The sequence below is a fragment of the Acartia tonsa genome, chromosome 14 (genome assembly GCF_053477335.1).
Source record: "Acartia tonsa isolate MP-2025a chromosome 14, ASM5347733v1, whole genome shotgun sequence".
In the NCBI taxonomy this organism is placed as follows: domain Eukaryota; kingdom Metazoa; phylum Arthropoda; class Copepoda; order Calanoida; family Acartiidae; genus Acartia; species Acartia tonsa.
Genome location: NC_137273.1, coordinates 20,593,925 through 20,621,403, shown reverse-complemented (window position 1 = coordinate 20,621,403; position 27,479 = coordinate 20,593,925). Strand labels below are relative to the sequence as shown.

At 32.8% G+C, this 27,479-nt stretch overlaps 2 protein-coding genes and 1 long non-coding RNA gene across 3 annotated transcripts in view; all 3 read right to left on the bottom strand.

Moving 5' to 3' along the window:
* Nucleotides 1–393, bottom strand: part of LOC145306694 (serine/threonine-protein kinase pim-3-like) — a 49,438-nt gene extending 49,045 nt beyond the window's left edge. Inside the window, exon 1 of the mRNA XM_080148997.1 lies at nucleotides 62–393. The gene's annotated coding sequence lies outside the window, so the exon portion shown is untranslated. The remainder of the gene's footprint in view (nucleotides 1–61) is intronic.
* Nucleotides 394–1,007: 614 nt separating this feature from the next.
* On the bottom strand, nucleotides 1,008–3,099 carry LOC145305809 (uncharacterized). The gene is made up of 4 exons (XR_013874712.1): nucleotides 2,947–3,099; nucleotides 2,628–2,669; nucleotides 1,605–1,745; nucleotides 1,008–1,182 (listed from the first exon to the last, which is right to left on the bottom strand). It is a non-coding gene; the product is annotated as an uncharacterized LOC145305809 (long non-coding RNA).
* A 5,656-nt stretch (nucleotides 3,100–8,755) lies between these two features.
* Nucleotides 8,756–26,095, bottom strand: LOC145305621 (uncharacterized). The gene is made up of 20 exons (XM_080147306.1): nucleotides 25,962–26,095; nucleotides 25,265–25,383; nucleotides 24,599–24,685; nucleotides 24,310–24,388; nucleotides 23,873–23,925; nucleotides 23,341–23,381; nucleotides 22,676–22,741; nucleotides 22,399–22,439; nucleotides 21,802–21,863; nucleotides 21,437–21,484; nucleotides 20,847–20,935; nucleotides 18,498–18,581; nucleotides 17,156–17,211; nucleotides 15,905–15,985; nucleotides 14,494–14,550; nucleotides 13,699–13,792; nucleotides 12,510–12,607; nucleotides 11,675–11,716; nucleotides 10,712–10,778; nucleotides 8,756–9,897 (listed from the first exon to the last, which is right to left on the bottom strand). Exons 1-20 carry the CDS (start codon nucleotides 25,984–25,986, stop codon nucleotides 9,843–9,845), a joined length of 1,344 nt encoding a protein of 447 aa, XP_080003432.1. The 5' UTR covers nucleotides 25,987–26,095; the 3' UTR covers nucleotides 8,756–9,842.
* Nucleotides 26,096–27,479: the final 1,384 nt, after the last annotated feature.

Below are 27,479 nucleotides of genomic sequence, written 5' to 3'. Positions count from 1 at the left end.
TAAGATTAACCCTCTCATTGAGAAAAAAAAGATTTAAACATAAAATGCATGAAATTCTCACCTTCAATTTATTTTTCTAAAATTCTAAAAATCATAATATTCACACAAACAATTATTATAACAAAATCACAATATTCAATTCACTAATTTCTAAAAATTTCTATAATTATTTATTTTTTAACTAATAATTATTAATTTGTAACAATTATAACAACTAATATATTATTATTATTATATAACAAAGTACATTTGAATTAGTGTACAGTTTAATTTTTTGCTAATTTTTTCAATGAGGTTCTGTTGGCTTTTAAAGTCTCAGAATTACTAAATACTACTTTACTTTTCTATTCTTTAGTATATATAGTACTCTGTTTATATATATTATGTTCTACTAGAGTAAAGAAGAGTAAGCGAGGGAGAGGGGGAATATATAAAAGAGAGAGAGAGAAGAGAGAGAGAGAGAGAGAGAGAGAGAGAGAGAGAAAGAGAGAGAGAGAGAGAGCGGAGGGAATAGAGATAGAAGGATAGTTAGAGAGTCACGGAGAACAGAAACACAGTACGTCAAAGACAGAGTTGTCAAGTCAATAATTTTCAGTGCAAAACATGCAATCATCTTTATAGGGATAAAAATAACAGGATGTCTATCCGTTTGTGTCTGTCTGTATATAACAAAGTTTAAAACTAACCACTGAACCGATTAAGTTCTCCTTTACAATGTAGCTTTTCATAGGTTGAAGGAAGGTTAACAACTATTTTGGGAAAGGATAAAAACACCCTATTAAAAAAATCATCCCTAAAGAATTACTCTCACCTCAAAAAAATTATAATATTTTATGTAAAGATCTCACTAATCTATTAAACCAATTGAGTTTATATTTTGGAAGAGCATTACAAAGTTCCGTGTAAGCTTTTAGACAATTATATTACCAAAATAAAATAAGTGATGATTTTTAGTGCTACATAGCTACATATGGATCTTATATTCTCCACCAGTAATTAACAATAAATTAAAAACGACAATTTATTTATAATAGCACATAATTATGTAGGTAACAAATAAATAAGACATGTAGATAAAATGGTGGTTAAAATTATAGGTATTAATTGTTTGTAGGACTCTGGATATGAATTAATTTACATGTAAGCAGTGTCTCTCTACGGTTGCATCAACTGTGTTGAATACTGAAACAATAAACTATTATAAGTCAGAGAAACCAATAGCCGGACAAATCTGGAAGGCTTATTGGTACAATTAAATAAGCTGGTTTAATCCTTTAAATACCTTTCATTGGCTTGACCCTTTAGGGTAAGGTTTACTCTTTCAAATGATTACTCTAATGTAACATAAGCTGTAGTTGTTATCAACGAATTATAGAGTTTAATGTATAGGTAAGTTAGGACGTTTTTTTTTAACACAAACCCATCTAGGAACCTCTTATTTAGGTTAGGGTTATCTATTCATTACATCCCTGTATGGGTAATTAGGTACTGGCTGTCTTAGGTATAGGTATAGCTTCGGGTTTATTTAGATACCTAAATTGATGAAACCCTATTCATGGAAGCTCCCCTTTACTCTATCAGTATCTATAGCTACCTTTTCTTACCTAAGAATAAGTAGAGTAAAACAGTGCACACTGCAGGGACAGCTCTGTTGGGGTGGACCAATATGAGGCTTCTTGTCTTGTCCCAGAAGTCTGATGAACAGGTCCGCCTAAGCCATACAACAGTGCATCATCAACGAATTTCTAGATACATAAAAAAAACTATTAATTTCATTAGATACTTTTCTTTATAGGCCTGTATTTGAGAGCGCAGCTACTCAACAGATATTTAGATATTTAGTCCGCCTCTCATATAGATATATCTTAATGAAAAAAAGAAGATTAATGCTTGGCCTCTTAAGGGTTTCCTTAGGGCGCAGCTACTCAATAGATGTTTAGTCCGCCTCTCATATAGATAGATATATCTTAATAAAAAAAGAAGATTAATGCTTGGCCTCTTAAGTCCTTCCTTAGGGCGCAGCTACTCAATAAAACAAGGTCCGGCTCTCTACAGACAATTCTAGATATTTAAAAAAAATAATACAGTTATTTTAAGCCTTCTTTGGGGGCGCAGCCACTCTATAAATAGTTTAAATAAGGAACGGCCTTCTACAAACAAATCTAGATTAGAATAGATTAATATACAGTTATTTTAAGCCTTCTTTGGGGGCGCAGCCACTCTATAAATAGTTTAAATAAGGAACGGCCTTCTACAAATAAATCTAGATTAGAATAGAATTAATATTCAGTTATTTTAGGCCTTCTTTGGGGGCGCAGCCACTCTATAAATAGTTTAAATAAGGAACGGCCTTCTACAAACAAATCTAGATTAGAAAAAAATTAATATATGGTTATTTCAAGGCTTCCTTAGGGGCGCAGCCTATTGTTAGACGTTTAAGGATCGTAGTAACTCTATAAGGGGTTTATAGCACAGCTACTCTACAGCTTGTTTAATACCGTAGCTACTCTATAAGTGAATTAAGAACGTAGGTACTGTATTAGTGAATTAAGGGGTAGCTACTCTATGAGTGAATTAAGGGGCGTAGCTACTTTATAAGTGTAAATAGATATAAATAAGATTTTTACCTCTTGTTTCAATATTCTTAGGTCTCTTACAGCGAGTCCAAACTAAATTAAATTCACTAATTAGACAGAATTGTCAATAAATCACAATACATGGATTTTTTTAGCATACTGCACTTAATTTCAATGGTCCTGTTTCTTTATATTAACGGCTGGGAGAAAAAAATCTGTAGATTTGTGCCTATTTTAATCAAGCTTGACTTTAGAGAAAAAATGAATTAATTTAGAGTTTTATAACAAATTCTCTAAAAACATATATGTAATTTGCCAAAATTCATGCATATAGTAATATTTAAACTGATTATAAAAATCACTATCTCACCTTCACTCGATCGTGGTTGGTTTAAGACTGGCAAAAATTTCTCTTGTTTGGATTCTTTTCTGGTGATTAGCTTGATAATTTGATTTTTAAACTGTTCATTATAGCTTGTAATTCTTCGTTATTTTTTAAATTTCAGTATTTTTTTATTTGTTTGTTATTATAAAATATCATTTCTTAAGGTGGACAAGAAAGAATTTTTTTAAAATTTCAATTGGTTAAAGAAGTAAAAATTATAGTGTTGTTTAGCAAAATTGTATAAAAAATATGACTTACTGTGTCATGGTTGGCAATTCTGTATCAATCAGCGGAACAACACCTTTCCAGTATGACTGTTCAGAATTTAGAAACAAAAATCAGAATTTATGGTATACAAATAGACATAATATATCTAGATGGTCTATCTGACCCCATTTTTCATCAAACTTGAAAAGGTATTTTTTGCAGACAAAAACCTTTGTTTATCTATTGTTATATAAAAGATAAGGATGACATCTTTTGACGATATGATTTTTAAAAGCTAACTTTATTCTAAGAAATTACTATTCATAACTAACTTTTTATAAGTTTTGTCAAATGCTTTACATTATACTAGTGAATAAATTTTTACACAAATTGATTTACCTAAGAAAAGCTTAACTTAAGGTACATGACAATTTATAGCTGACTCATAATGAAAATGAAAAAAATATGCCCTTGTGTTTTAAGATCTGTAAAATTTTTCAACCAATGATATGTCATGAATGTATCTTTAGTATTCTCTTATTTGCTGATTTAGGTTAACTATTTTCAAAACCACTTATAGTATCAGTATTTCATATACAGGGTGTTTTTTTTAATCGAACAAAAGTATTGCTTAATATAACCCACTTGCCATTGACAGAAATTAATAATGTATATCTTAATTTCTTCATTGGGTTGGGGAGTTTTGTATAAGAAAAAAAAATTGTTGATTTTCAACAAATTATGCCTTAAAAACCGGTTTTTCCAAAGTACCTATTTTTGGAAGATTTTTGGATCATGACCAATAGGTAATTTCACAAAAAAAAATTTTTGGTCGCGGTTCAAATACCTGTTCTATACATAAAAATAACCAATACTATGAATTTTTTTGGTTCTATCTTGACTCTAAGTGGTAGAAGGTGAAATCAAGATTTTTCGAAAATACGCGAAGTATGAATCTCTAAACCTGAACATTGAGGTTATTGGTTACCGGTCTTTAGGCTGTCCTAAGGGCACTCTTATGTAATTTTAGACTATAAGTTTAAACAATAACTGCCTTTCATTTGCCTTGCCATTTCTATAAAGAAAAAGGACGTCTTTTTGGCCCATCTGTGGGCTGAGATCTGAAAAAGTAAAACCAAGGATCCCTTTGTACTCTAAAATCATATAGAGAACGGAAAAATATTGACCTTTCAACCTAGTTTTTAAGACAATAACTCTAAAATTGGCCACAGATGAGCTAGAAAAATGTTCTTTAGCATTTTAAAAATGGCATTGGATTCTACTAGGAGGTATCATTTGAACATATATTCTGAAACGACATCAAAGGTGACATTAAAGTCGAGAACTGAGAATATTTTAAGATTCTTGGATTTTGGTAATAATTGGGTTAGTATATTGGCCATAGAATCAGTTCTAGGTGTCCAAATCACTTCCAAAGGTGTTTTTGTTGTCAGGGTAATATGCTGGGTCAGATATTTTACCTAAGACCACTAAAACTGACCCTCTAATGACTTGACTTGGCGACATGGTATGACCTCCCTGTAAGAGATAGAATATGACAGTTAGTATGTACTAAGACATTTTTAAAGATATTTCAATTTTGAAGCATTTTACAGCAATTCAAAAGACCCAAAAATGGCCTATTATGGCAAATTTTCATCAAACAAGGATTACAACAACCATAAAAGCGAAGCTCCAAACTGGTAGGACAAACAAACATTAACACTTGTTGAGTGTCAGAATTGAATAAGCAGAATACAAATATATAAGTTGAAAAAAAATAGTAAGTAAATTGTTGCAAAACTGCTTAAATACAGGATACTGTTTAAGGACATACTTACATTTTTAGAACTTGGTTATAGACATGTTTTACTTATATAATTTTACCTTGTTGTAATAGGAATCAGTATTCCAAAAATCAGATAAAAAGGATATTTACATCACATAAAAATGGATATACGGACATTCTGGTAACATTTATAGAGTTGCTACGCTTTCTAAATCATACTTTACTGTTATATGAATAATTATGTCTAAATTAACTGTCTTGGAAAGATAATAATAGCTCTCTATAGACACATTAACATCAAAGATTGGTCTACTTTAGCTTCCCTGGCAGACCTGGCAAAGTCAAAACTTGGATTTTGAAGGCGAAGGTGAAACATTGAATTTTTTTGGTTAAATGTCTTCAGGGTGCGAATTCTAAAGTCTTTTTTATACTAGGCATCCTTTAATGTTATCTCCTACTGACAATAAGAACTTTCTCAAACACCTTAAACACCATTCTAGCCAAACTGTAGCGGGATTAAGAGCTCCTGTGCCAGCAGGCAGGTTGAAAGATGGACTATTCAAGCTCTCTATACATAGTTTCAATCCTTCAATGGAGCCTCGGTTCCACTTTTTTCAGATCTCAACTCACAGAAGGGCTAGATGGAAGCTCTTTAGCTTTTTAGAAATGACAAGAAGAATGAAAGGCAGTTACAATTTGAACTTATAGTCTATAATGACATAAGAGTGCCTTTAGGGCAGCTTAAAGACGGGTAACCAAGAACCTCGATGTTTTAGATAATTCGCGTATTGGCAAAAAAAATGCAAAATCACCTTCTACCACTAAGAATGCTTCTAGAAAGCTAAAATTGCATATATAAGCTTATATCTATGCATAGAACAGGTATTTGTACCGCGACCTTTGATTTTCTTCATTTGGTTACATTATGAAATTACCTAATGACCAATTTAAAGAGTGTGCAAAAATGCATACATTTTAAAAATTCAAATTGCGCAGCTTGTGTTAATATTAGAAAAATGTTATGCATATCGTCATAAACTCTAGTTTTTGGGTGTTTATGAACTATTCCTGTGCTATGTATAGTTTAGGAGCTACATGGTAAAATGTCCCAACTTACTTAAAACTTTTCGACCTTTCTCACATTTTCCAACATATCTTCTATACTACAAATAGCATGAATATGATACATATTAGAAATTAAGATATAGATTATTAATTTCTGTCAATGGCAAGTGGGTTATATTAAGCTATACTTTTGTTCCATTAAAAAAAAACACCCTGTATATTTATAATTGCTTGGATGTTTTGCCTACTCTAATAAAAAGGCCTTCCAGTTGGCTAATTTGACATTACCCCCATCCATTCATTTTACCCCATCCCCTCCCTTCTTATGAAGGAAAGTACTGATCAATAAATGAGGACTTAAGTAGCAACCTAAATTGATGACAAAAAATCCCGTCATAATATCCATGTGTTTTATATTCATTGTATCAGTGTAAGATCCACTCAGGCACCCCTGTTTGTCCTGTACAAACTACAAACTCTATTCTCGTCAAAGTTCTAGTAAAAGAGAAGACGAATATCAACTTAAAATCACTCTCCACACATCCATCGTATTTTGGTGGATCAAAAATATTTGCTGTTCATTTTTAGTATAATTCTTTCGGATATACTCCTGTGTACAACAGCATAATTGTTATTCATATAGGAAATAAAAACTAAAAAGATTCAAGTATTATAAAATTTATTGACAATACCTACATTTATTTGGGGTAAAAATAGTATTTTGCTCCGTCGACGGAGAAGGTACATCGTTTCCCTTCCGGGGCCTTTCACCTCATTGCCTCCCCTGTACAACCTTTCCTCCTTTTTGCAACATAGTGTTGTGTGTGTGTGTGCGTGTGTGTTTAGTGGTGTTTGTGTGTTGCTGTATCTAACCGAGAAACTATTCTATTCTCTGTAACACACACAATGACACACAAACAAACATAAGCACACAGATCTAGCCTCTGAGAGACAACCGACATTTTGACAAAGAAAAAAAAGCAGTTTTTTGACCATATAGCCTAATCGAAATGTAAGCAAAATAAATTAAATGAATCATTATCCAATCCCAGACAAACAGCACAGGTTTTAAGCTATATTAAGTAAATTGTAGTAGGTGGATTATCAATACAAGATAAAGATACAGGGAAAGTATTCACAATAGAAAGCTAAAGTAATGAACATGGGGCAATTAGTTATATTGTACTAGGAATCAACAGTAAAGATTGAAATTGACAATTCTAACATGCCTAAAACAACGGACGTACAGACCTTAATTATAGAATAGCTTTACTTTAATAATTTTAGAATCTATATTCTGAGTGAGAGTCTATAGATTGAACTTTGTGATTATTTCGTGTAAAACAATATCTATAAGTATTTAGGAGAAGGATAAATTGACAAATTTACAACAATCATAGAAATGAAGGTTGTTGAACTATCCGCCCCAGTCAAATGAAAGTAAGAGTAGAATAGAGAAAGGAGGAATACACAAATATAGGGTAGTAGTACCATAGTAGGAGGGGAATATTCACACACACACACACACACACACACACACACACACACACCTACACCTACACCTACACACACACACACACACACATACACACTCACAAACACACACAGACACACACACACACACACACACACACACACACACATACACACACACCTACACCTACACACACACACACAAAACACACACACACACACACACACACACACACACACACACACACACACATACTCTAAATTGTTAATGTACAAAAACTTATTTTCCCTTTTCCTGTATTTGTTGATGAAAGCGTCAAAAAATAGATATTTTTACATTATAGGGCTAAAAGTACAAATAAAAAAATTATTAAAAATAAAAGATTTTCTCTAATTAAAGTCGGTCCGTCTGTAACGAATAGCTCTTGAGTTTGACGTAATAATTGAGGCATGTAGAATTGTCCTATCGATTTTAAACTTGGCAGGGTGATTCTTAAAAGGTTAGGTACGATTTTGCAAGCGTAGCAAGTCTATAATCGTTATTGAAAAGTCTATAGGTCCATTGAAAGCATGTTGATTTTTTAACGTTTTCGAAGACAATGTTTTACAAGACTGATTGCCCTATCTATCAGATTTATGGAATAATAATTCTTAGAACAACAAGGTACAATGTATCATCAGTTCTTAAAATGTAATTATATGTCGTAAGACAGTGTCCTGTATTTAGGCAAAACTGCAACAAATTTGCATTCTATTTAATTATTTTTTATATCAATTTTGTACACCTTTAAAGTAGCCTAAAACCTGCACATTGTAACTAAAAGAGTCTTTTATACGGGTGGTCAAAAACCACCGAATTAATTTTTAAGATGGGGAGGGTAATTTTTAAAAACACAAAAACCTTTTAGTGAACTTTATAAATCTTCTCTATAATGGAGAGCCATATCAATTTGGACATACATTAATATACTTGTTGTCAATACCTAGGTTTCGTGATGGATGTTTTTAACATTACTAAAAATTAAAGATACTGGATTTAAAACTAAAATTGTCTAGAATTTAAGAAATTCCTGAAAATAGATAACTCATTCGGTTCAGTGGTTAGCAAGATCTTAACGGACAAACAAAACCTGAGGAGCACAACCTCCTCGTTCAGCTGTTACCGAGATCTTAAAGTTCAAATAGACAGACAGACAGGCATCGTACTATTTTGTAGATAGATAAAGGTATGTTGTTTAATATCAAACCAAAGAAAAATTCTAGATAATAATATATTTAATAATAAGAATGATAAAATAATACATTATAAACATAGATATATAAAATAGATAATTAAAAATAACAAATTTTATGATGAGATTCATAATAACACAAAAATCAAGAAATAAAAAGGATAAAGCAATAAATATTTCCACAAAAAGTCGCCCATTAAAATTAATACATCCGACCATCTCTAAGAGTTGAAAATAAGAGGCTATGAAGTGGGAAAAACCCCAGTTCTCGTAAATTTAAAATAATTACATTTTTTCCAGTATTGCTTCAAAACCGTTTAATATCCGCTGGATAAGAACCGTTTATCAGTTATACTGAAAAATGATGTATTGCATCCTATTACAAACAATTTTCTACAAATAATAAAATGAAATTCATTAAAAACACCAGTTTTGTTAGATAGGGCCTTCGGAAACTCGGGGCTCACAAAACTGGTAATATTTCATTTTAATATCTGCGGAAAGCAGTTTATAATACGATGCGATAAAAGCATCATTTTGTTCAATACTGGGCAATCAAAGTATTTTTATGTGCTAAATCCTTTTTATTCCTGAGAAAAAATCTTTGAAATTAAATGGAAGCAATAATTAATGATCAGGAGGTCTCAGAAATAAAGGGTTATATAGATTGGCTAATAATTTATTTAGCTAAAATAAGATAAAACCAGTAGGGTTAAAGCCCATTGAGAAGGGCGAAAATAATATCATTAGAAATTTCTTAAAACAAGGAATTATTAAGAGACATTTATATAAGTTCTTTCTTTAGACCTTTATTCCTGATTAATTTTAGGAACTTTTATTTAATAATCCATACGATAAACTACATTATAATTAGCATAGATATAATTATTAAGGATTCACGAGTAGACAAATGAAATCGAAAAAAAAGTCTCTCCCTTAAAAGAAAAATACCAGCTTTTGGTACCTTTCACGAAGTTTATAATCCATTTACCTATCCTTGAATCCTAGCACTGAGTATTCTTTTTAACACAGATTTAAATGATTAATTTAGGCAATAAACGAGAAAAGGAAATTTTAGGATTAAATAAACAATCAACAAAAAAAACAACTTTATTTTAGACGTGAGATTCTATCTTTTTCCTTTTCTTTTTTGCTGACTCTTTCTCTTTTCTAAAAAAATTAAATATTTTTTCCGTATTCATTCGAATCCAGTTGATAGGAACCGGTTCTCATTCATACTAAAAATCTATGTCTAGCATTGTATTATATCCAGCTTTCTACGAATATAAAAATGTACAATCATAATATTAAACCAGTTTTTTAGCCCCAAGGTACCGAAGGCACGGGCTAAAAAAAATGGTTTTAATCTTATAATTGTAAATTCTATATCCGCGGAAAGCTGTTTATAATACGATGCGAGAAATAACTATCATTAAGTTCTCTTTTTGTTGTCTGATTTTGTCTGCCTGTCTTTTACCTCTAAATAAGCAGGTTAGCTTTGTGGCAATTTGTATGCTTCCCTGTCTATATGTCTGTCTGTCTGTCTGTCTGTCTGTCTATTTGTCTGTCTGTCTGTCTGTCTGTCTGTCTGTCTGTCTGTCTGTCTGTCTGTCTGTCTGCTGTCTGTCTGTCTGTCTGTCTGTCTGTCTGTCTGTCTGTCTGTCTGTCTGTCTGTCTGTCTGTCTGTCTGTCTGTCTGTCTGTCTGTCTGTCTGTCTGTCTGTCTGTCTGTCTGTCTGTCTGTCTGTCTGTCTGTCTGTCTGTCTGTCTGTCTGTCTGTCTGTCTGTCTGTCTGTCTGTCTGTCTGTCTGTCTGTCTGTCTGTCTGTCTGTCTGTCTGTCTGTCTGTCTGTCTGTCTGGCTATCTATCTACCTAGGCCTGCATAAACAGATGAGACTGATGGTACATAGTAGAACTCCAATCCCACACAAAACTATCTATGTATCTATCTATCTGTATGTCTGTCTGTCTGTCTATCTATCTACCTAGGCCTGCATAAACAGATGAGACTAATGGTACAAAGTAGAACACAAACTCCAATCCCACACAAAACTAAAACAGGAATGTTTTAAAGAAGTATAGCACAACAAAAGGATAAAGAACGTGATCTAACTTTTGTGATTTTTGTTTAACCCATTCGTGACGACCTAACAAAGTTCAAAGTTTTGATTAACCGGACTTCAACAAAATAGATTTTTTCAATAATTACTCAACAGAATTTAAAAAGTAAGGTGTCAAATTAAAGATCTTGCTGTTGCGTTTAAGTACCTCAAAATCATTATATCTATCTATTTATAAAAAAAAACTTAAATTACTTCAAAAATAATAGGTCTACAAAAAAAAGACTGCATATCTAAATTCTATGGATCATTTTACATCTACTACTTACTAAAAGCACCGCCTAGCTATTCTTTTTTTAATCACAAAAGCTAGGACACGTTCTTTGAAAATAAGATCAATACACGTTTAAACAGACGTAATTTAAGGAATGGACATTTGATTGTAAATTTGACTGGTCCTCGAAGTTTTATGTCTAATTCATAAAAACGTTCCACAAATTATTTCAATCTACATAAGGGGTAATTTTGTTAAACGTAATTACAGGTGTACTTTACATCAATTTATCATTCATTGTCTTATCCCTAAGACCCCTAAATTTGAATAAAATAATGGATTTTCTTTCATAGGGTAACCTTACATAGAAGCCAAGAAAATTGTATTTCCCTCTCATTTACTATACCTTCTTCATGATTAGCACGATGGACAGACAGACGGACAAAGTCAGTTTAAATTTAATCTGAGGAAACTCAAAAAAAAAATCAGCTGTCTAGAAACTGCATTTCTAAATTAACCTATCCCATTCAGGCAGATATACAATACATACAAACATAATTGGTTATTAAGCAGTTTCGCTCCAAAATAGTAAATCTACAAAACGTTACACAAACCTAAAACGCTTGCAATAAGATTCTCTTGTCCAGATTCAAAACCTAAAAAACATTTTTAATATAAGTTTAATGTTTGTAATAATGTATACTGTATAATAAAAGTTTTATACAGTGGCTGCTATTCAGCCAATTAATTCCATTTGAAATTTCCAAAAATTAAATATTTTGTTGCAGTAAAGTTGGAGTAAAACTTGTTTTTGTGGTGTAACTGAAGGGAAGTGGGTAAGAAGGGGGGAGAAAACAGGGAAGGGGTTGAGGGGAAATTTTCACTTTGAATTGTTTGTCAGAATCACATTCCCTTTTCCCTGGTTTTATAAAGTTTTTATCCTAATTTCAAAACAAGGATGACACATCCATAAATAGCTAGGAACAGAAAAAAAAACAATTAACGAACGTACTGATTTTGAACATATATTGTGGAGGTCATAAATGAATAGAGGGAAAAAAATAGAGAGAAAGAAAGATAGAGAACTGGATGATAGATATATAGAAAATCACTAAACCTTTATATATAAAGAACTTGTTTTTTTTTCATATCTTAGAAATTCATTATCAACTGTAGCCTAACCGACAGACCAACAAACCAAGTAAGTTTTAAATAAGGTATGGAGAATTTTATCCAACTAACCATCTCCAATAGCAGCCAAGAAATTCAAGTTTCCTTTTAGTGTTTCACTTTCAGGTAACAGACAAACGACATTTAAATGCTAAAGTAGTAGTTGCATAGGCAAATTGCTAGATTTGCCGAAAGACAATTGACAGACAGAGCGAATTACTTGTAAAGTAAGAGTAGCTTCGTTACTAAAACAACTATAGCAGAACAGGACATACTAACCTCCTAACTCTTGGGATGAAATTGTAAATCCAGGTTTCCGATTGACAGTATTGAGTACTTCCTTTTTGCTGTACCCGACATGATCCACAGAGGGCAGGCTGAATATGATAATGGATATTATGACTGGGGAGATTTTGTCGTCATTTTAGGATGCTACTTTAGTTCTCATTTATTGGTCAGTTTTATCTTTTAGTAAGAGAGAGGGGATGGGTAAAAGGGGTAGATGGAGGGTATCGTCATATTAGCCAGCTGGAAAGATCATTTTATTACAGAATACAAAATATTGTGCAACATCCATTTATAAGCTATCTATGTATCCATCTCTATTAATATTTATATTTCCGTTTTCCATAGAACACTCTATCTTTCTATTTATTTGATTGTTATATGCTTATTTATTGCAACTCCCCCCCCCCCCCCCAATTATTAAGTAAAATAGATATTTCCTTCCGAGATCTTCATATAGACGGACAGATGTACAAACAGACGAACGGTAAGATGGAGTGACTGACAAACAAAGGGACAGACGGACATACAGACATTGATATATATGGACTAGAGTTGGCTCGATATAATTATCTCCCTATTGGCTAGTTTTCTATATGCATATCTATTTCTCAATAAATCTATTTTCCTCACCCGGCATTACTATCTAAAAGAAAGTAAATATTTAATAATTTAAATGATTTTTAAAAGATTTTTTTTAATTATTTTTTTTCTTCTTTACATTACCATCACCAAAGGGTTAATGATGATGATTACAATTTTAGTTTAATATTTGAACACACAAAATGTCGCCACAATCGAATTCTTTTAAAACATAGTTTTCTTAAATTTATCATATTATAAATTTAAATTTTCTTTTTTATGATTAGAAATTAAATACATCAATATAAGGTAAATAGCAACATGAAATGAAAAAAATGAATTTATTTTTAATAAAGTAAAATAATGGGTCTTATCGTTCTGGGCAATGAGAGTTTATTATGGATTATTGGAGCACTATGAGTTTTAATCATATATTCCTTGGAAAACTTGAGCTCGTTTATAGACATTTATTTCCTATATAGATCTGACATGGATCTTGAAGCAATTAAGCAGGCCGTTTTGTACATGTTAAAAATTGGAAGATTTCATTAAATAAAAGTAATCGCAAATATACTTAGTAAATATATATAATGATAATAACCTGCTCCAAAATGTATAGCCAGTTTCTATTGGGGTCAGCTGTTTCTCAGCCGCGTGATACTCTAGCTGTTTTAGAACGTCTTGGTCATGCTTTCCTGAAAATTATCGTTGTTTTCACTCAAAGTGACAATTGAGCACTTTAACCCTCTCCCTTTAATTTTCAAAAATAAAAGAGTGGGGTGGGTAATTTTGTATCTAGCCCCTGGAGAGCCATAACCCTGTGGGTCTTATACTTATAGGGCCCTAACACTGTGTGGCTACTCTGAACCCAATATAACCTAACCAAAACTAATCCAATGGAAAAACACAAACACACAAAAATCTACCAGCCCCCTTCCCCCTAATCTTTTTATAAAGGGGTTTCTTTACACGACTAAGCACTCTGAGGAAAACTGCCAAGTTATCATACAAAATTACCAAAATTAAACATAGGAATGAAATAATCTATTATTTAAAAAGAAATATACTTTGTTTTTCAAGTATGCTTTTATGTAGTTTTTCATAAAACCATCCTGTATATGATTTTAGAATGCTCGATATGGTGACCTTAGCAAAGCCGCTAATAAAAATAAACATTAATTTACTTCCATTAGGAATGGTTTTATGAAGAACTGTACAAAAGCAAACTTGTACAGGATTTAAATAAGAATATTTGCTTTTCTTATCACGATCATGCGGGAACTTTAAGGGGATGGAATTTAATCTTAATTTTCTCAAAATAAGAATTCGTGGATTTTTTAGTTGCCAGAAATGTAATCTACGCATCTTATATTAATGAAGATCAAACATATATTACCTTGTGTACCAAAATCTGAGTCAATGAAATTTTGTAGCTGGTCTTCTTTGTCTGGATCTAAACGGAATAAAATTAAAGAATAGCCTAAAACAATCATAAGATTTAAATCTAAAAAATAGCCTAAACCCCTTCTATGAACTATGTGAAGCTTCCCTAAATTAGACAACTCAATCGGTTATGTAGTCAATAAACTCTTAAGAATCAGACAAAAAAACCTTACTTCTTTATTTTATAGGATATTTATTTTATTAATCAATTTGAATTTAGACAATAAGTTGACTACCCTTTCATCTATAGACGTATAGACTCAAAACTTTGTAATCATTTTAGCCAACATAAAATACGCCAAAAATTGGGACAGATACACAAACAAACATCCTCATACTTTATACTTTGACAAACTATCAACCAAAATTTCTATCTATCTCTTTATCAATATCTATCTAAGTGTACATATCCTATCTATTAACCTACCCGTATAATCTTCTAGAGTAATAATATCAACCAAACTATCTATCTATCTCTCTATCAATATTAATCTATCTATCTAAGTGTATCTATCCTATCTATTAACCTACCCGTATAATCTTCTAGAGTAATAATATTAACCAAACTATCTATCTATCTCTCTATCAATATTAATCTATCTATCTAAGTGTATCTATCCTATCTATTAACCTACCCGTATAATCTTCTAGAGTAATAATATTAACCAAACTATCTATCTATCTCTCTATCAATATTAATCTATCTATCTAAGTGTATATATCCTATCTATTAACCTACCCGTATAATCTTCTAGAGTAATAATATTAACCAAACTATCTATCTATCTCTCTATCAATCTTAATCTATCTATCTAAGTGTATCTATCCTATCTATCAACCTACCCGTATAATCTTCTAGAGTAATAATATTAACCAAACTATCTATCTATCTCTCTATCAATCTTAATCTATCTATCTAAGTGTATCTATCCTATCTATCAACCTCCCCGTATAATCCTCTAGAGTAATAATATTAACCAAACTATCTATCTATCTCTCTATCAATCTTAATCTATCTATCTAAGTGTATCTATCCTATCTATCAACCTCCCCATATAATCCTCTAGAGTAATAATATCAACCAAACTACCTTTCTATCTCTCTATCAATGTTAATCTATCTATGATTATGAATACGAATTTTCTGTACGATTTTTCCAAATTTATGTTCTCTACGAAGAATCTCTTACGAAAATGATACCGTCAATCCTATCTCTCTATCAATATTAATCTATCTATCTAAGTGTATCTATGCTATCTATCAACCTACCCATATAATCCTCTAGAGTAATGATATCAACCAAACTATCTATCTATCTTTCTATCAATATTAATCTATCTATCTAAGTGTATCTATCAACCTACCCATATAATCTTCTAGAGTAATAATATCAACCAAACTTTCTTCTGCGTCCATATCCATATTATACTCGTGCCTTGGAATATCTAAATAAAAAGGTAGAAGGATAAATAGATACTATGTAGACGGACAGACAGACAGACAGACGTACAGACAGACGGACAGATAGACGGACAGACAGACGGACAGACAGACGGACAGACAGACGGACAGACAGACAGACGGACAGACAGACAGACAGACGGACAGACAGACAGACAGACAGACAGACGGACAGACAGACGGCCAGACAGACGGACAGACAGACGGACAGACATAGGGACAGACAGACGGACAGACATACGGACAGACAGACGGACAGACCGACAGACCGACAGACAGACGGACAGACAGACGGACAGACAGACGGACAGACAGACGGACAGACAGACGGACAGACAGACAGACAGACAGACGGACAGACAGACAGACGGACAGACAGACAGAAAGACAGACGGACAGACGGACAGACGGACAGACGGACAGACAGACGGACAGACAGACAGACAGACAGACAGACAGACGGACAGAAAAGTAGACAGACAGTTAGGCAGACGGCCAGACACATATAAATACAGAGAGACAAACAGAAACAGACAGACAGACATAGAGACAGATAGATAGACAGACGGACAGACGGAAAGACAGACAGACAGACAGATGGACGGATGGACATACAGACAGATGGACAGACAGATAGACAGACAGACAGATAGACAGACAGACAGACAGACAGACAGATAGACAGACAGACAGATAGACAGACAGACAGATAGACAGACAGATAGACAGACAAATGGACAGACAGATAGAAATTCAGAAAGAATTATAGACAGATAGCCAGACAGACGGAAGGACGGGCGGACAGGCAGATAGACAAATAGACAAATAGACAGATAAACAGATAGACAGATAGACAGATAGACAGATAGACAGATAGACAGATAGACAGATAGACAGATAGACAGATAGACAGATAGACAGATAGACAGATAGACAGATAGACAGATAGACAGATAGACTGACTGACTGACTAACTGACTGACTGACTAACAAACAGACAGACAGAAAGATAGACAAACAGACAGACAGACAGACAGACAGACATATTAACAGATAGAAGAAAGTCGGACGGACAGACAGATAAACAGACAGACGGACAAACGGACAGACAGACATAGAGACTGATAGATATATATAGATAGGTATAATTTTACCTCCTTGGATTAGGTTCCTAGCTGATCTCTCTATTGATTTATCTGTTGTTGGTAATCTAAACATAAATCATAAGTAAAACTAAAGATGTCGATAACGTCTGGACCAATTTGGTTTTACTTTTCAGTGAAATTAATAATTAAATTGGGTCTGAAACACCTCTTATTGAAAAATGTCCCAGTCCCTCTACTCACTTGTTTTAATGTATTTTAAGTTATTTCCTATATATTTTTTGTGAAATAAAAGTTGCACCTGTGAAAAAATTTGAAAAATGCAATAATTTCTGATTTTGGTGACCAGGAAAATTTTAGTTTCAAATATATATTTTTTTGCAATAATTTGTAGACATAATTAACTAAAAAAACAAAACTTTGCAGTACACTGTGGAGCTCCTCTAAAAATTCCTTTTCGTTGTATATAAAAAACATCTTTCCATTAAATTGAAAGAAAAGCTGTCAGGTGGAAGCACTTTATAGTATCTATAAAAAAAATGACGTCATATTAGTCTATTCTTATATGACGTCATTTTTATAGGCAGATGCTGTGAGTATTAGTGCAAAAAATGGGGACATGATTCCAGTGACGTCATATTTTTCTTTCCCGAAAAAGGGAAGGGGGGAGGAAAAAAGGAGATGGGAGAAAAGGGGGTTTTCCCCATCTCTTTTAAAGAGATTTTCTTCCCCCCTTCCCTTTTTCGGGAAAGAAAAATATGACGTCACTAGAATCATGTCCCTATTTTTTGCACCAATACTCACAGCATCTTATAGGCACTATAAAGAGATCCTGTCAGATGTATTCAGTGTTTAAATCAATATTCCTTTTCAATATCTTTTCTAGTGTTTTTTTTTTTTGAAAAAGTTAATTGAAGTTATCTAAAAATCTTTTTTATATCATATTTTTCAATTCTTAGCATATTTAGAATAGGATTAAAAACCTCTATAGGAGGCGATATGGTAGGAAATTATATCTTTAATGGTTCAAAAATTGAAGTTCCTAGCCCGCGAAACTGTACTGTAACACTGGATTTAAAATAAGATAAGTAAGCGTTAAAAAGTAAATATTACAGAGAGGGAGTGGACATTGGGGTGTTTATTAAAATAGTTCCCAAAGTTTTTTTTAATCGTTGGCTTAACAACTTTTGAGACTTTTGTTGAATTTTCATTGATTGTTTTATCAAGTTGAGTGTCCAAACGTTTCAACCTTTAATAATATTCTACAGAAGTGGTAATTTTTTGTATCATCATTTGGGTTGTACATCAAATTATCGGCCAGTGTGTTATTCATTGAGATCCCTGACTTTAAAACTGAAAATAAGATAATTAAGCTTTTTAAAGTAAGTTTCACCTTATATTACTGGAGCCAGGTAGAATAAAGCCTGTCTTAACTGTATATGTGTCTTTTACTAACAACTTACAGATTACTTGGAACCTGAACAAAATATATCCTTCATTTTTAAATCTATCAATCTACATTTTGTATGTGAATTGAAATTGAATTGAAATTTGACTATCTGAAAGTATATTTTACTATTTTATGGCTATCTATCTGACAATCTATCTGTGTACCTACATATCTGAAAATTTTATTTATTATTTTGTTTCTCTTAATCTTAACTTTCTATTTAACTGTCTAAGTTGATATCTTACTATTCATCTAATTGTTTTTTTTTATTGTCTATACATGTCTGTTAACCTAACTGTCTGTCTTTCTTTCTGTCTCTCAAATTTGCCATATAACTTTAAATATACAGGGTGGGCCACATAAATCCGGACTTTTTTCAAACGGCCATAGCACCAAAACTACTTGACCAATCAGGACGCTTGACCACACTATAAAAAGCTTAGGTAATTACCTTTTGGCCCATAAAAATTTTTGGAGGATGGAGGATGTGTACTCCGTGCTGGCAGTGCTTATGTTCAACATGGCAGATTCGAAATGAGCGCTAGTTTACCCTAGATTATCAATATGGGCTCACTAAATCTGATCTCAGCCCATCTGTAGCTGAGATAGACTTATAAAACTTGCTGGAGATACTGTTAGATACTTAATGAAGGCACTAGAAAAAACTAAAGCTCTCTATCACATCTGGTTTGTCCGTAGTACTCCGGCAAAGTGAAACGTGGCAGATTTTAAGGTGTCAAAAATGTCAATAATCTTGAAAATTTCTTGGTTCTCGACTACATGGGCCCATTTGGAACCTTAAAAATCGTATTAGACTATGTGTTGCGATAATAACCATAGCTTAATCTTCATGCCATTTCCAAAAAGGTATAAAACGTTGTTCTAGCTTAACTGTGGCCAAAATAAGAGCCGCCGTGTCGAATGGTAGCTTGAAAGATGGGTATATTTGGATCCTGCGGTTACTCACGTCCCTAAGGAGATGTGGCCTCCCAGCAGCCCTGATCTTCATACAATTGACTTATTGGCCTGGAGCGCCATTAAAGCACGAACTAATAGACGCGCCTATAACCATAAAGACCTCTCTCATTGCCACTATCAAGGAGAACTTCGCCCTCTTGGACAGGGACATGGTGACCAGGATCGGTGGCCGGTTCAGGGGGCGGGTAAAGGCGGTGATTGAGACTAGCGGCGATTTTATTGAATAATCTAATAGTCATATACCTAGTTTACTTCCCAGTTTTTAAAATTCAATAAAATCTTTAAAATTGACGATTTTATGTTCATTTGTTTAAAAATAAGAAAAAGTCCGGATTTATCTGGCCCACCCTGTATATATATATAGATCAAATTATTATTGCACATACTGTATATCTATATGTCAATGTAGCTGTCTATCTGTCTGACTATCTAACTGTCTATTTACCTGTTTATATTACTGTCAATCTGACTGTCTATCTAATTGCCTATCTCGCTGTCTATCTAACTTTCTATCTGACTGTCTATCTAACTTTCTATCTGACTGTCTATTTAACTGGTTATCTGACTGTCTATCTGACTGTCTATATGACTGTCTATCTGACTGTCTATCTGACTATCTATCTGACTGTCTATCTGGCTTTCTATCTGACTGTCTATCTGACTGTCTATCTGACTGTATATATGACTGTTTATCTGACTGTCTATCTAACTGTCTATCTGACTGTCTATCTGACTGTCTATCTGACTATCTATCTGACTGTCCATCTAACTGTCTATCTAATTGCCTATCTCGCTGTCTATCTGACTGTCTATTTAACTGGTTATCTGACTGTCTATCTGACTGTCTATCTGATTGTCTATCTGACTGTCTATCTGACTGTCTATTTGACTGTCTATCTGAATGTCTATCTGGCTGTCTATCTGACTGTCTATCTAACTGTCTATCTGACTGTCTATCTGACTGTCTATCTGACTGTCTATCTGACTGTCTATCTGACTGTCTATCTGACTGTCTATCTGACTGTCTATCTGACTGTCTATCTGACTGTCTATCTGACTGTCTATCTGACTGTCTATCTGACTGTCCATCTGACTGTCTATCTAACTTTCTATCTGACTGTCTATCTAACTTTCTATCTGACTGTCTATCTGACTGTCTATCTAACTTTCTATCTGACTGTCTATCTGACTGTCAATTTCACTGGTTATCTGACTGTCTATATGACTGTCCATCATTTAAATTTATTTGTCTACCTATCGACTTTAAAACTTTCCAAACTGTCTATCCATCGATCTATTGATCTATCTCTATACCTTCTAGTTGTATGTGTTAGAATAGGAAGGTTTTCTTGAACAACTATATAAGTCCAGGCAGTTGTACCGTTCATAGTTGTTCCACAGAGCTAAAATAGTACAGATACTTATAATAAAGTGGTAGGATGTTTGACTGTATCTATGAGTACGTGTAGCAAAATATCTCACTAACCACTGAACCAATATGGGTTTCCTTTACAGGGAAGCTTCGAAGCAGCTTAGAGTGCCTATACAAAAAATGACGTCATACAATACAAATGACCAATGATAGGCCAGTATATATTTTACCATTGGTCAATGTATACTGGCCTATCATTGGTCATTTGTATAAGCACTATAAGCTGCTTCGGAAGCTTAATGTAGGCCCAAGAAAGGTTTTTAATGGACGTACAGACTTTCTGGCAATGATTATAGAATTACTACACTTTCTATGTCGTATCTAAGCTTTACAGGAATCATCATTAAAAGTTTGAAAAAGATGAACAATTCTAATATGCAAAAATCAATTAAAAGTGTCAACCGCTACGTACGGACGAACGGATATACATACCCTAATTGTAGAAAAGCTTCGCTTTCTTAAAACTACATACCTTATGATCGATGGTAAGTGTGTACATACTTTGTTGTCCACCAGATCCCTATAATAAACATTTCTTTGTCTTTCTTTTATATAAAATAACAGGGTGTCTATCTGTCTGTGTATAGCGAAGGATCTCGCTAATCACCTGGACGCCGATATGTTTCTCCTACACAGTGAAGCACCCTAAATTCCATGTTTACAATTATTTGATGAATGGTACCCAAACCCTCCCAGAAAATATAAACAACAGAAATAATTAGACTAAAATTGAAAGTGGAGGGTCGACAACCCCACCCCCTCTCTTCCCTCGCAGGATCCTAGAGGCATCTAGGATAGTATCGAAGAGTATGATGTAATGAATCTACTGATATTTACCTGAAAATTACAGGATGGGTGTAAAGATCCCTCTGCCCCAATTCTACCGTCAAAATCAGGCCCTTGGTAAAAAAATCAAAATTACAAAATAATAAAAACATATTTTAAACATAAATGATTTTAAAATTTGGCCTTCTCTAAATTCAATAGACATTTTTAATCAAAAGGTTTTGGGCACTTTTAGTAACTAGTTTAGGGCATTAACATTTTTCATTTCTTTAGTTGACTAGTGTCCTTCGTATGGATAAAGTCAGACAATTTTAAAATTTATTTACATAATAATGAGAAAATTGTTAAGAACCAAAAAATGTTTATAACGAATTATATTATTTTAAAAATGAGATAATAAATTGGAAAAAGGTTAAAAATTAAATGATTTTTAATATTTTTTTAGATTTTAATTTGGGCATTGCAATGAAACCAATATATTATTAAAAGTAGACATATAAAATGCTTTCATATGTTACAAATAGTGTAGAATAGATTATCCCCCCCCCCCATCCCCCTATATTCATAATCTAATTTTAAAATTTGTAATTTCTCATTAGAAGATATTCATATTTCATTGCAATTTCCCTAAATTCCTAAAATGTTTACCTGTTTCTACTTCTACAATTGTTTTATCTGGACTGCAATCACTACAATGAAATAATTGTTTATCGCATCGTACTATAGACTGATTTCCGCGGACATTAAAATGAAAAATTATGACATGTATGTCTCAGAAAATGCAATCGTAAAATGAGCGCCATCGTTTTGCTCGTTTTTTGCTGTCTTTACAAAAAAAAAAGATTTGATCATATTTGTCATATAATATTTTTCAGAACTGATTTTTATACAGCGGAAAAAGGTTGGATTCTAAAATGATCTTTACCTGGCCGTAGCGCTGAAACCTTTGGTGGATAATTTCAACATTTTTTCTGCTTTTCCATATCTCATTCTTAAACATTAATTATTTTCATATAATTACATAAATATCATTTTAAAAACTAGCGGCTAAACCCTTAGAGGCCTAAAGGGACATTAAAGGTGCAGTATGGGGGGTGGGAAGATAATTTCAACCATAGACTTTCAATTTCATCTATAAAAAGGAAAAATTCTTTGGGGAAGAGAGAAATTTTTTTAAGGGGCGATCTCTCCTGAAAGTTTGCATGTACCCTCCCTCAAAAAGACGATATAAATCTTTTCTGGGTCTTAAAGAACGGAACCTTTCTGTAAAACAGTATCACAAAGGTTTAATGGTTCGCGATATCCTCTACTACAAACTGACATTGACACTGACAGTCTTCCTATTACTTTAATGCAAGGATTGTTAAAATTAAAAAAAAAACAAGCCAAAATTTATTTAGATAAAATTAAAAACAATAAATTGTATTTCAAAAATAAGCAATAAACATCAGTTTTTGTTTTTTACTTACAACTGAAAACACTCTTCAGCACTTGGTTGACAACAAAATAACGCCTTGCATGTCAGACAGGTCAGACTTACGGATATACATAGATTATTTAGTAGCTACTCTTTAAAATAATCAATTTTACCTTTTATTAGGAAGAGATTTTAAATATTCTTCTAGCTCTTCCTATAAAATAATACAAATGATGGTGGTTTCCCTCAAAGTTCTTAGTCAAGCACAAACACCCCCCACCCCCTCCTATTTTGTACTGGTGGTTATTGTTACCTTAGGCTAGGCTAGGTTAGGTTAGCCAGGGTTATGGCACTGTATGGACAGGTATCACAGGATTAGAGCCCCCTGCAGAGGTTAGGTTTTTTGAAAAATATATCTCTCGTAATCATTTTCAATTTCTTTAAATATAAGGGGGTGGGGTAGTTATTTGAGGGAAGGCACCTTAATGATTAAATATACTAAAGTATCATTTCATTGTTTCATTGTTTATATCCTTCCATAAATTTTCAGGGAAGTTTTCTATTGGTCTAGGGAAGGTAAGTGCGACACTACCTAATCCCATAAAAAATGCCCCACACAACATAAACTAAAATGTTTCACAAATAAATGTAAAACCACTTCTTTTGGCGAGGACCTAGGGGCTATTGAGCGCATATTATTCTTACCTTCGAGTCAAAAGAAGAAATATAGAAATTGTATTCTGTGTTCATCTTAAGATCTAAATAGATAAATTATGAGTAAAATTACAAGAAGATACTTATGAGATAGATATAAGAAAACTAATGATAAAAGATAGATATCCTATGTAGAAGGGGAACAGGATGTCTATCTGTATGTCCGCTAGGATATCGTAAACGGATGGACCGATCATTAGGCTTTTCATTGATTCTGGAAAGATTTTAAGAAAACAACTAAATGAGAACTGGAAGATAGCTAGAGAATCGCTAGAATATAAGAAGATAGATAAAAGAAAGATTGAAAATAGCTAGAATGTAGTAAGTTAGAATGTAGTTAGAAGCTAAAGAATGTATATAAAAATCATGTGAAACGAAGACAGAGATGGGATAATGTTATTAGATAGCTAGAAAATAATGGTAGATACCTGTTATTTGCTGACTATAAATCTGATTATCTCTTTTTCTTCTAATTATCTTAGCTTTACAATGATGCTCTCCCCATATCTGAAAAAATCATAAGAATTGGATCTTTTTACCATCAAAAGAGTATTAGACACAATAGTTTTCCCCTAACTGTTACAGGAATCATCATTCTAAGTTTTAAATCAATAGGACAATTCTAACATGCCTAAATTAGCGAAAAGAGCTAACCATTATGTTCGATCAGATTAACAGTCGTGCATAACTCAATTACAGAAAATTTTAAAATTGCACCTGTATTTCACAATAGCGAATTCTGAACCATACAACTTTAATTCGAGCCACACTTGTCCATTTGGTGGAAAATACATTTGAAAAATCCTGAAATCAATTAATAGATTATTGGATAAATAGATTGAATGTTATAGTATTATGAATAGATGAAATGATTGATGGATAGATAAATGAATAGACAGAAAGATGAATTATGGAAAGACAGATTGATTGATGGATAGATAGATAGTTTAATAGATAAGTTAATCAATTAATGGATAGAAAAATGATTGGATAGATAGATAGATAGTTTAATAGATAAGTTAATCAATTAATGGATAGAAAAATGATTGGATAGTTTAATAACTTAATAAATTGATTGACGGATAGATAAATAAATGAGTTAATAGATAGATTAATTAATGGATAGATAGATTGATGGATAAATAAATTGATTGGTGGATAAAAAGATTAAATGATGAATAGAAGGATTGTTTGATTGATGGATAGATAGATTGATTGATAGATAGTTTGATTGATGGATAGATAGATTGATTGAATGATGGATATATTGATTGATAGATGCATAGTCTGTCCGTAAGCAGCACAAAATCTCGCTAACCATACAGACTGATGAACATACAGACAAAGTGAGTTATAGAGTAACGTTGCTAATAAAAATCTTACCATGGACCATGCCAAGTCCACCTCTTTAAATCCAGTTTTTGTAGCTGCAAAATTTTGAATATCCCCTTCGTCGGTTGAAGGGACACAATAAACTGTGGACAGGAGTACTGTCAGTACACCTAGATAGATAGATAGATAGATAGAAGATTGATAGATAGATACTTTTTTTGAATTTTCTTATTGGGTTAGCTCTCCTTGGAAGGGTGGTGGTAACCTACCTCAAAATAGTTATAAACCTTCCCACGACCTATGAAACAAAACAAAGACATACACACACATATCCTGTTACTTTCAATTTAATTATCCCTCATGCTTTCTTAATCAACAAAGATTTGTTTGATTTTAAATAATTTTTCTTGTATTTTGGAGGATTAGATTCCATTAAAATACTGAAACTTTTAAACTGCAACTGTGGCTTAACACGTAGTGCATCTGCTCGCCATCGCGGAGGTGACACGTTTCAAATCTTGGTTCAAAGCTAAAGACGTTCAAATTGGTTGCTACTGCTACTATCTCAGATACGCTACATTTATAGATAGAGTAAGGGGAATGACTTGTCCCAAAACAGGCGCAACTCATTACCATGCATAGCTAAGACTTCCAGACAAAGGTAGTGCAATCAAAGAGTTGCTTGACTCTTGGGTGCTACTTAACCTACTACCCCGTGAGTTTGGATAGAAAAGAAGATTCAATTTACCTAGACTTTTAAGCTCTGAAACCATTTTGGTGCACTTTTTTTCTTGGTTTTTATAAAAGTTCTTAGTTTTTTGTTTGTTAAAATTTCATTTTTTCATCAATTCTGACTTCATTTTTATTTCTTACATTTTATCTGAAAAATAATATTTATTTAATAGAAATCATTTTTAAAATCGGAAGTATAGAACGCCTCACCCCTCCCCATTCAATCTACCTTTTTTTCTGTCTGAAAAAAAGGCTTAATTGTTTTATTATGCGTTTCGTGTTAATTGTTGATTGTATTTATTAAGGACAATAGGTGCAAATAATTATCTATCTATCCATCCATAAGTTTATCTGTCTGTTAATATCAGAAAAGCGAAGGTTCTCATCCTATTTGTTTGCAGGGATCTCAAGGGATAAGACAATGGCCGATAAATTAATGTACATCCCAAATAGTGGTACAAAAATAGATTAGAAATAGTGGTTGAAACGTTTGAACACTCAACTTAATTCACTAAAGTAAAGTTGTCTTATTAACGAATAAGAAAACGTTGTAATAAAACTTTGAAAACTAGCCCATTAAATTTTTATAAAAGTTTTTCCTCTCTAAGTTTAGAGCATACTTAGGACAAAAAATATCTTCAGTGTTAGTTTCTTCGTCTTACATATGAAAAAAGCCATTTTTACCATTTTATTATACAAAAATGCATATAGACAAAAAAGATGATTTTTAAAAGTCAACACAATAATTGGCATAAAAACTATCATCCTAAATATGTACTTACTAATGTTTATGTATATTTATTGTATTTTTTATCCTTTTATCCTATCAGACATCACAGTTTATTTGAAACGTAAGCAGGAATAAAACAAAGTACTTAAATGTTCTTTTTAAATAATCTTTATAGAAATTAAACTTTCTGTTTAAACAATAAATCGATATACTTGGTTTGTACATTGCATTAGGTCAGGTTAGATTAGCTTATAGTGGGTGCTGGGTAGCCCCGCATGGTAAGGTGGAGCTAATGAATAGTCCTCTGCAGGGATTAGGCATCAGAAAAAATACTACCCCTCAAAAATTAGGGTTGGGGGTGAGGGTCAGTGTTCGAAAGGCACACAATCAAAAATAATCAAAAACATCTAAAAAACCTGAGCTTCTAAACATTAAAAGGAACTCAATGCAGCACCATTGAGGAAATATATTTCAGGAGGGTTAAATTATCCTCCTAAACTCCCTCTCTCTTACCAAATTAGACATTTTCTAGTGACTAAGCCCCTAGAGGCATTTAAGAAGAGGGGAGTTGAATTCGCTAAACCCATTTTTTATTTTTTGGGGGGGATTTTTTTCTAGAGCGATTCCTCTTGGGAGGGTGTTGGTACCATGTCGGTTTAGCGGTTGGCGAGCTCCTTTGGTACAAATATACAGTCAGACATCCTATTACTTTATTATAAGGATTAACTTTTTTTTTATATATTTTGACGTCCATTGATATTCTACTGTGACCGTCTATATCCCACAATAAAAATGAAACAATGC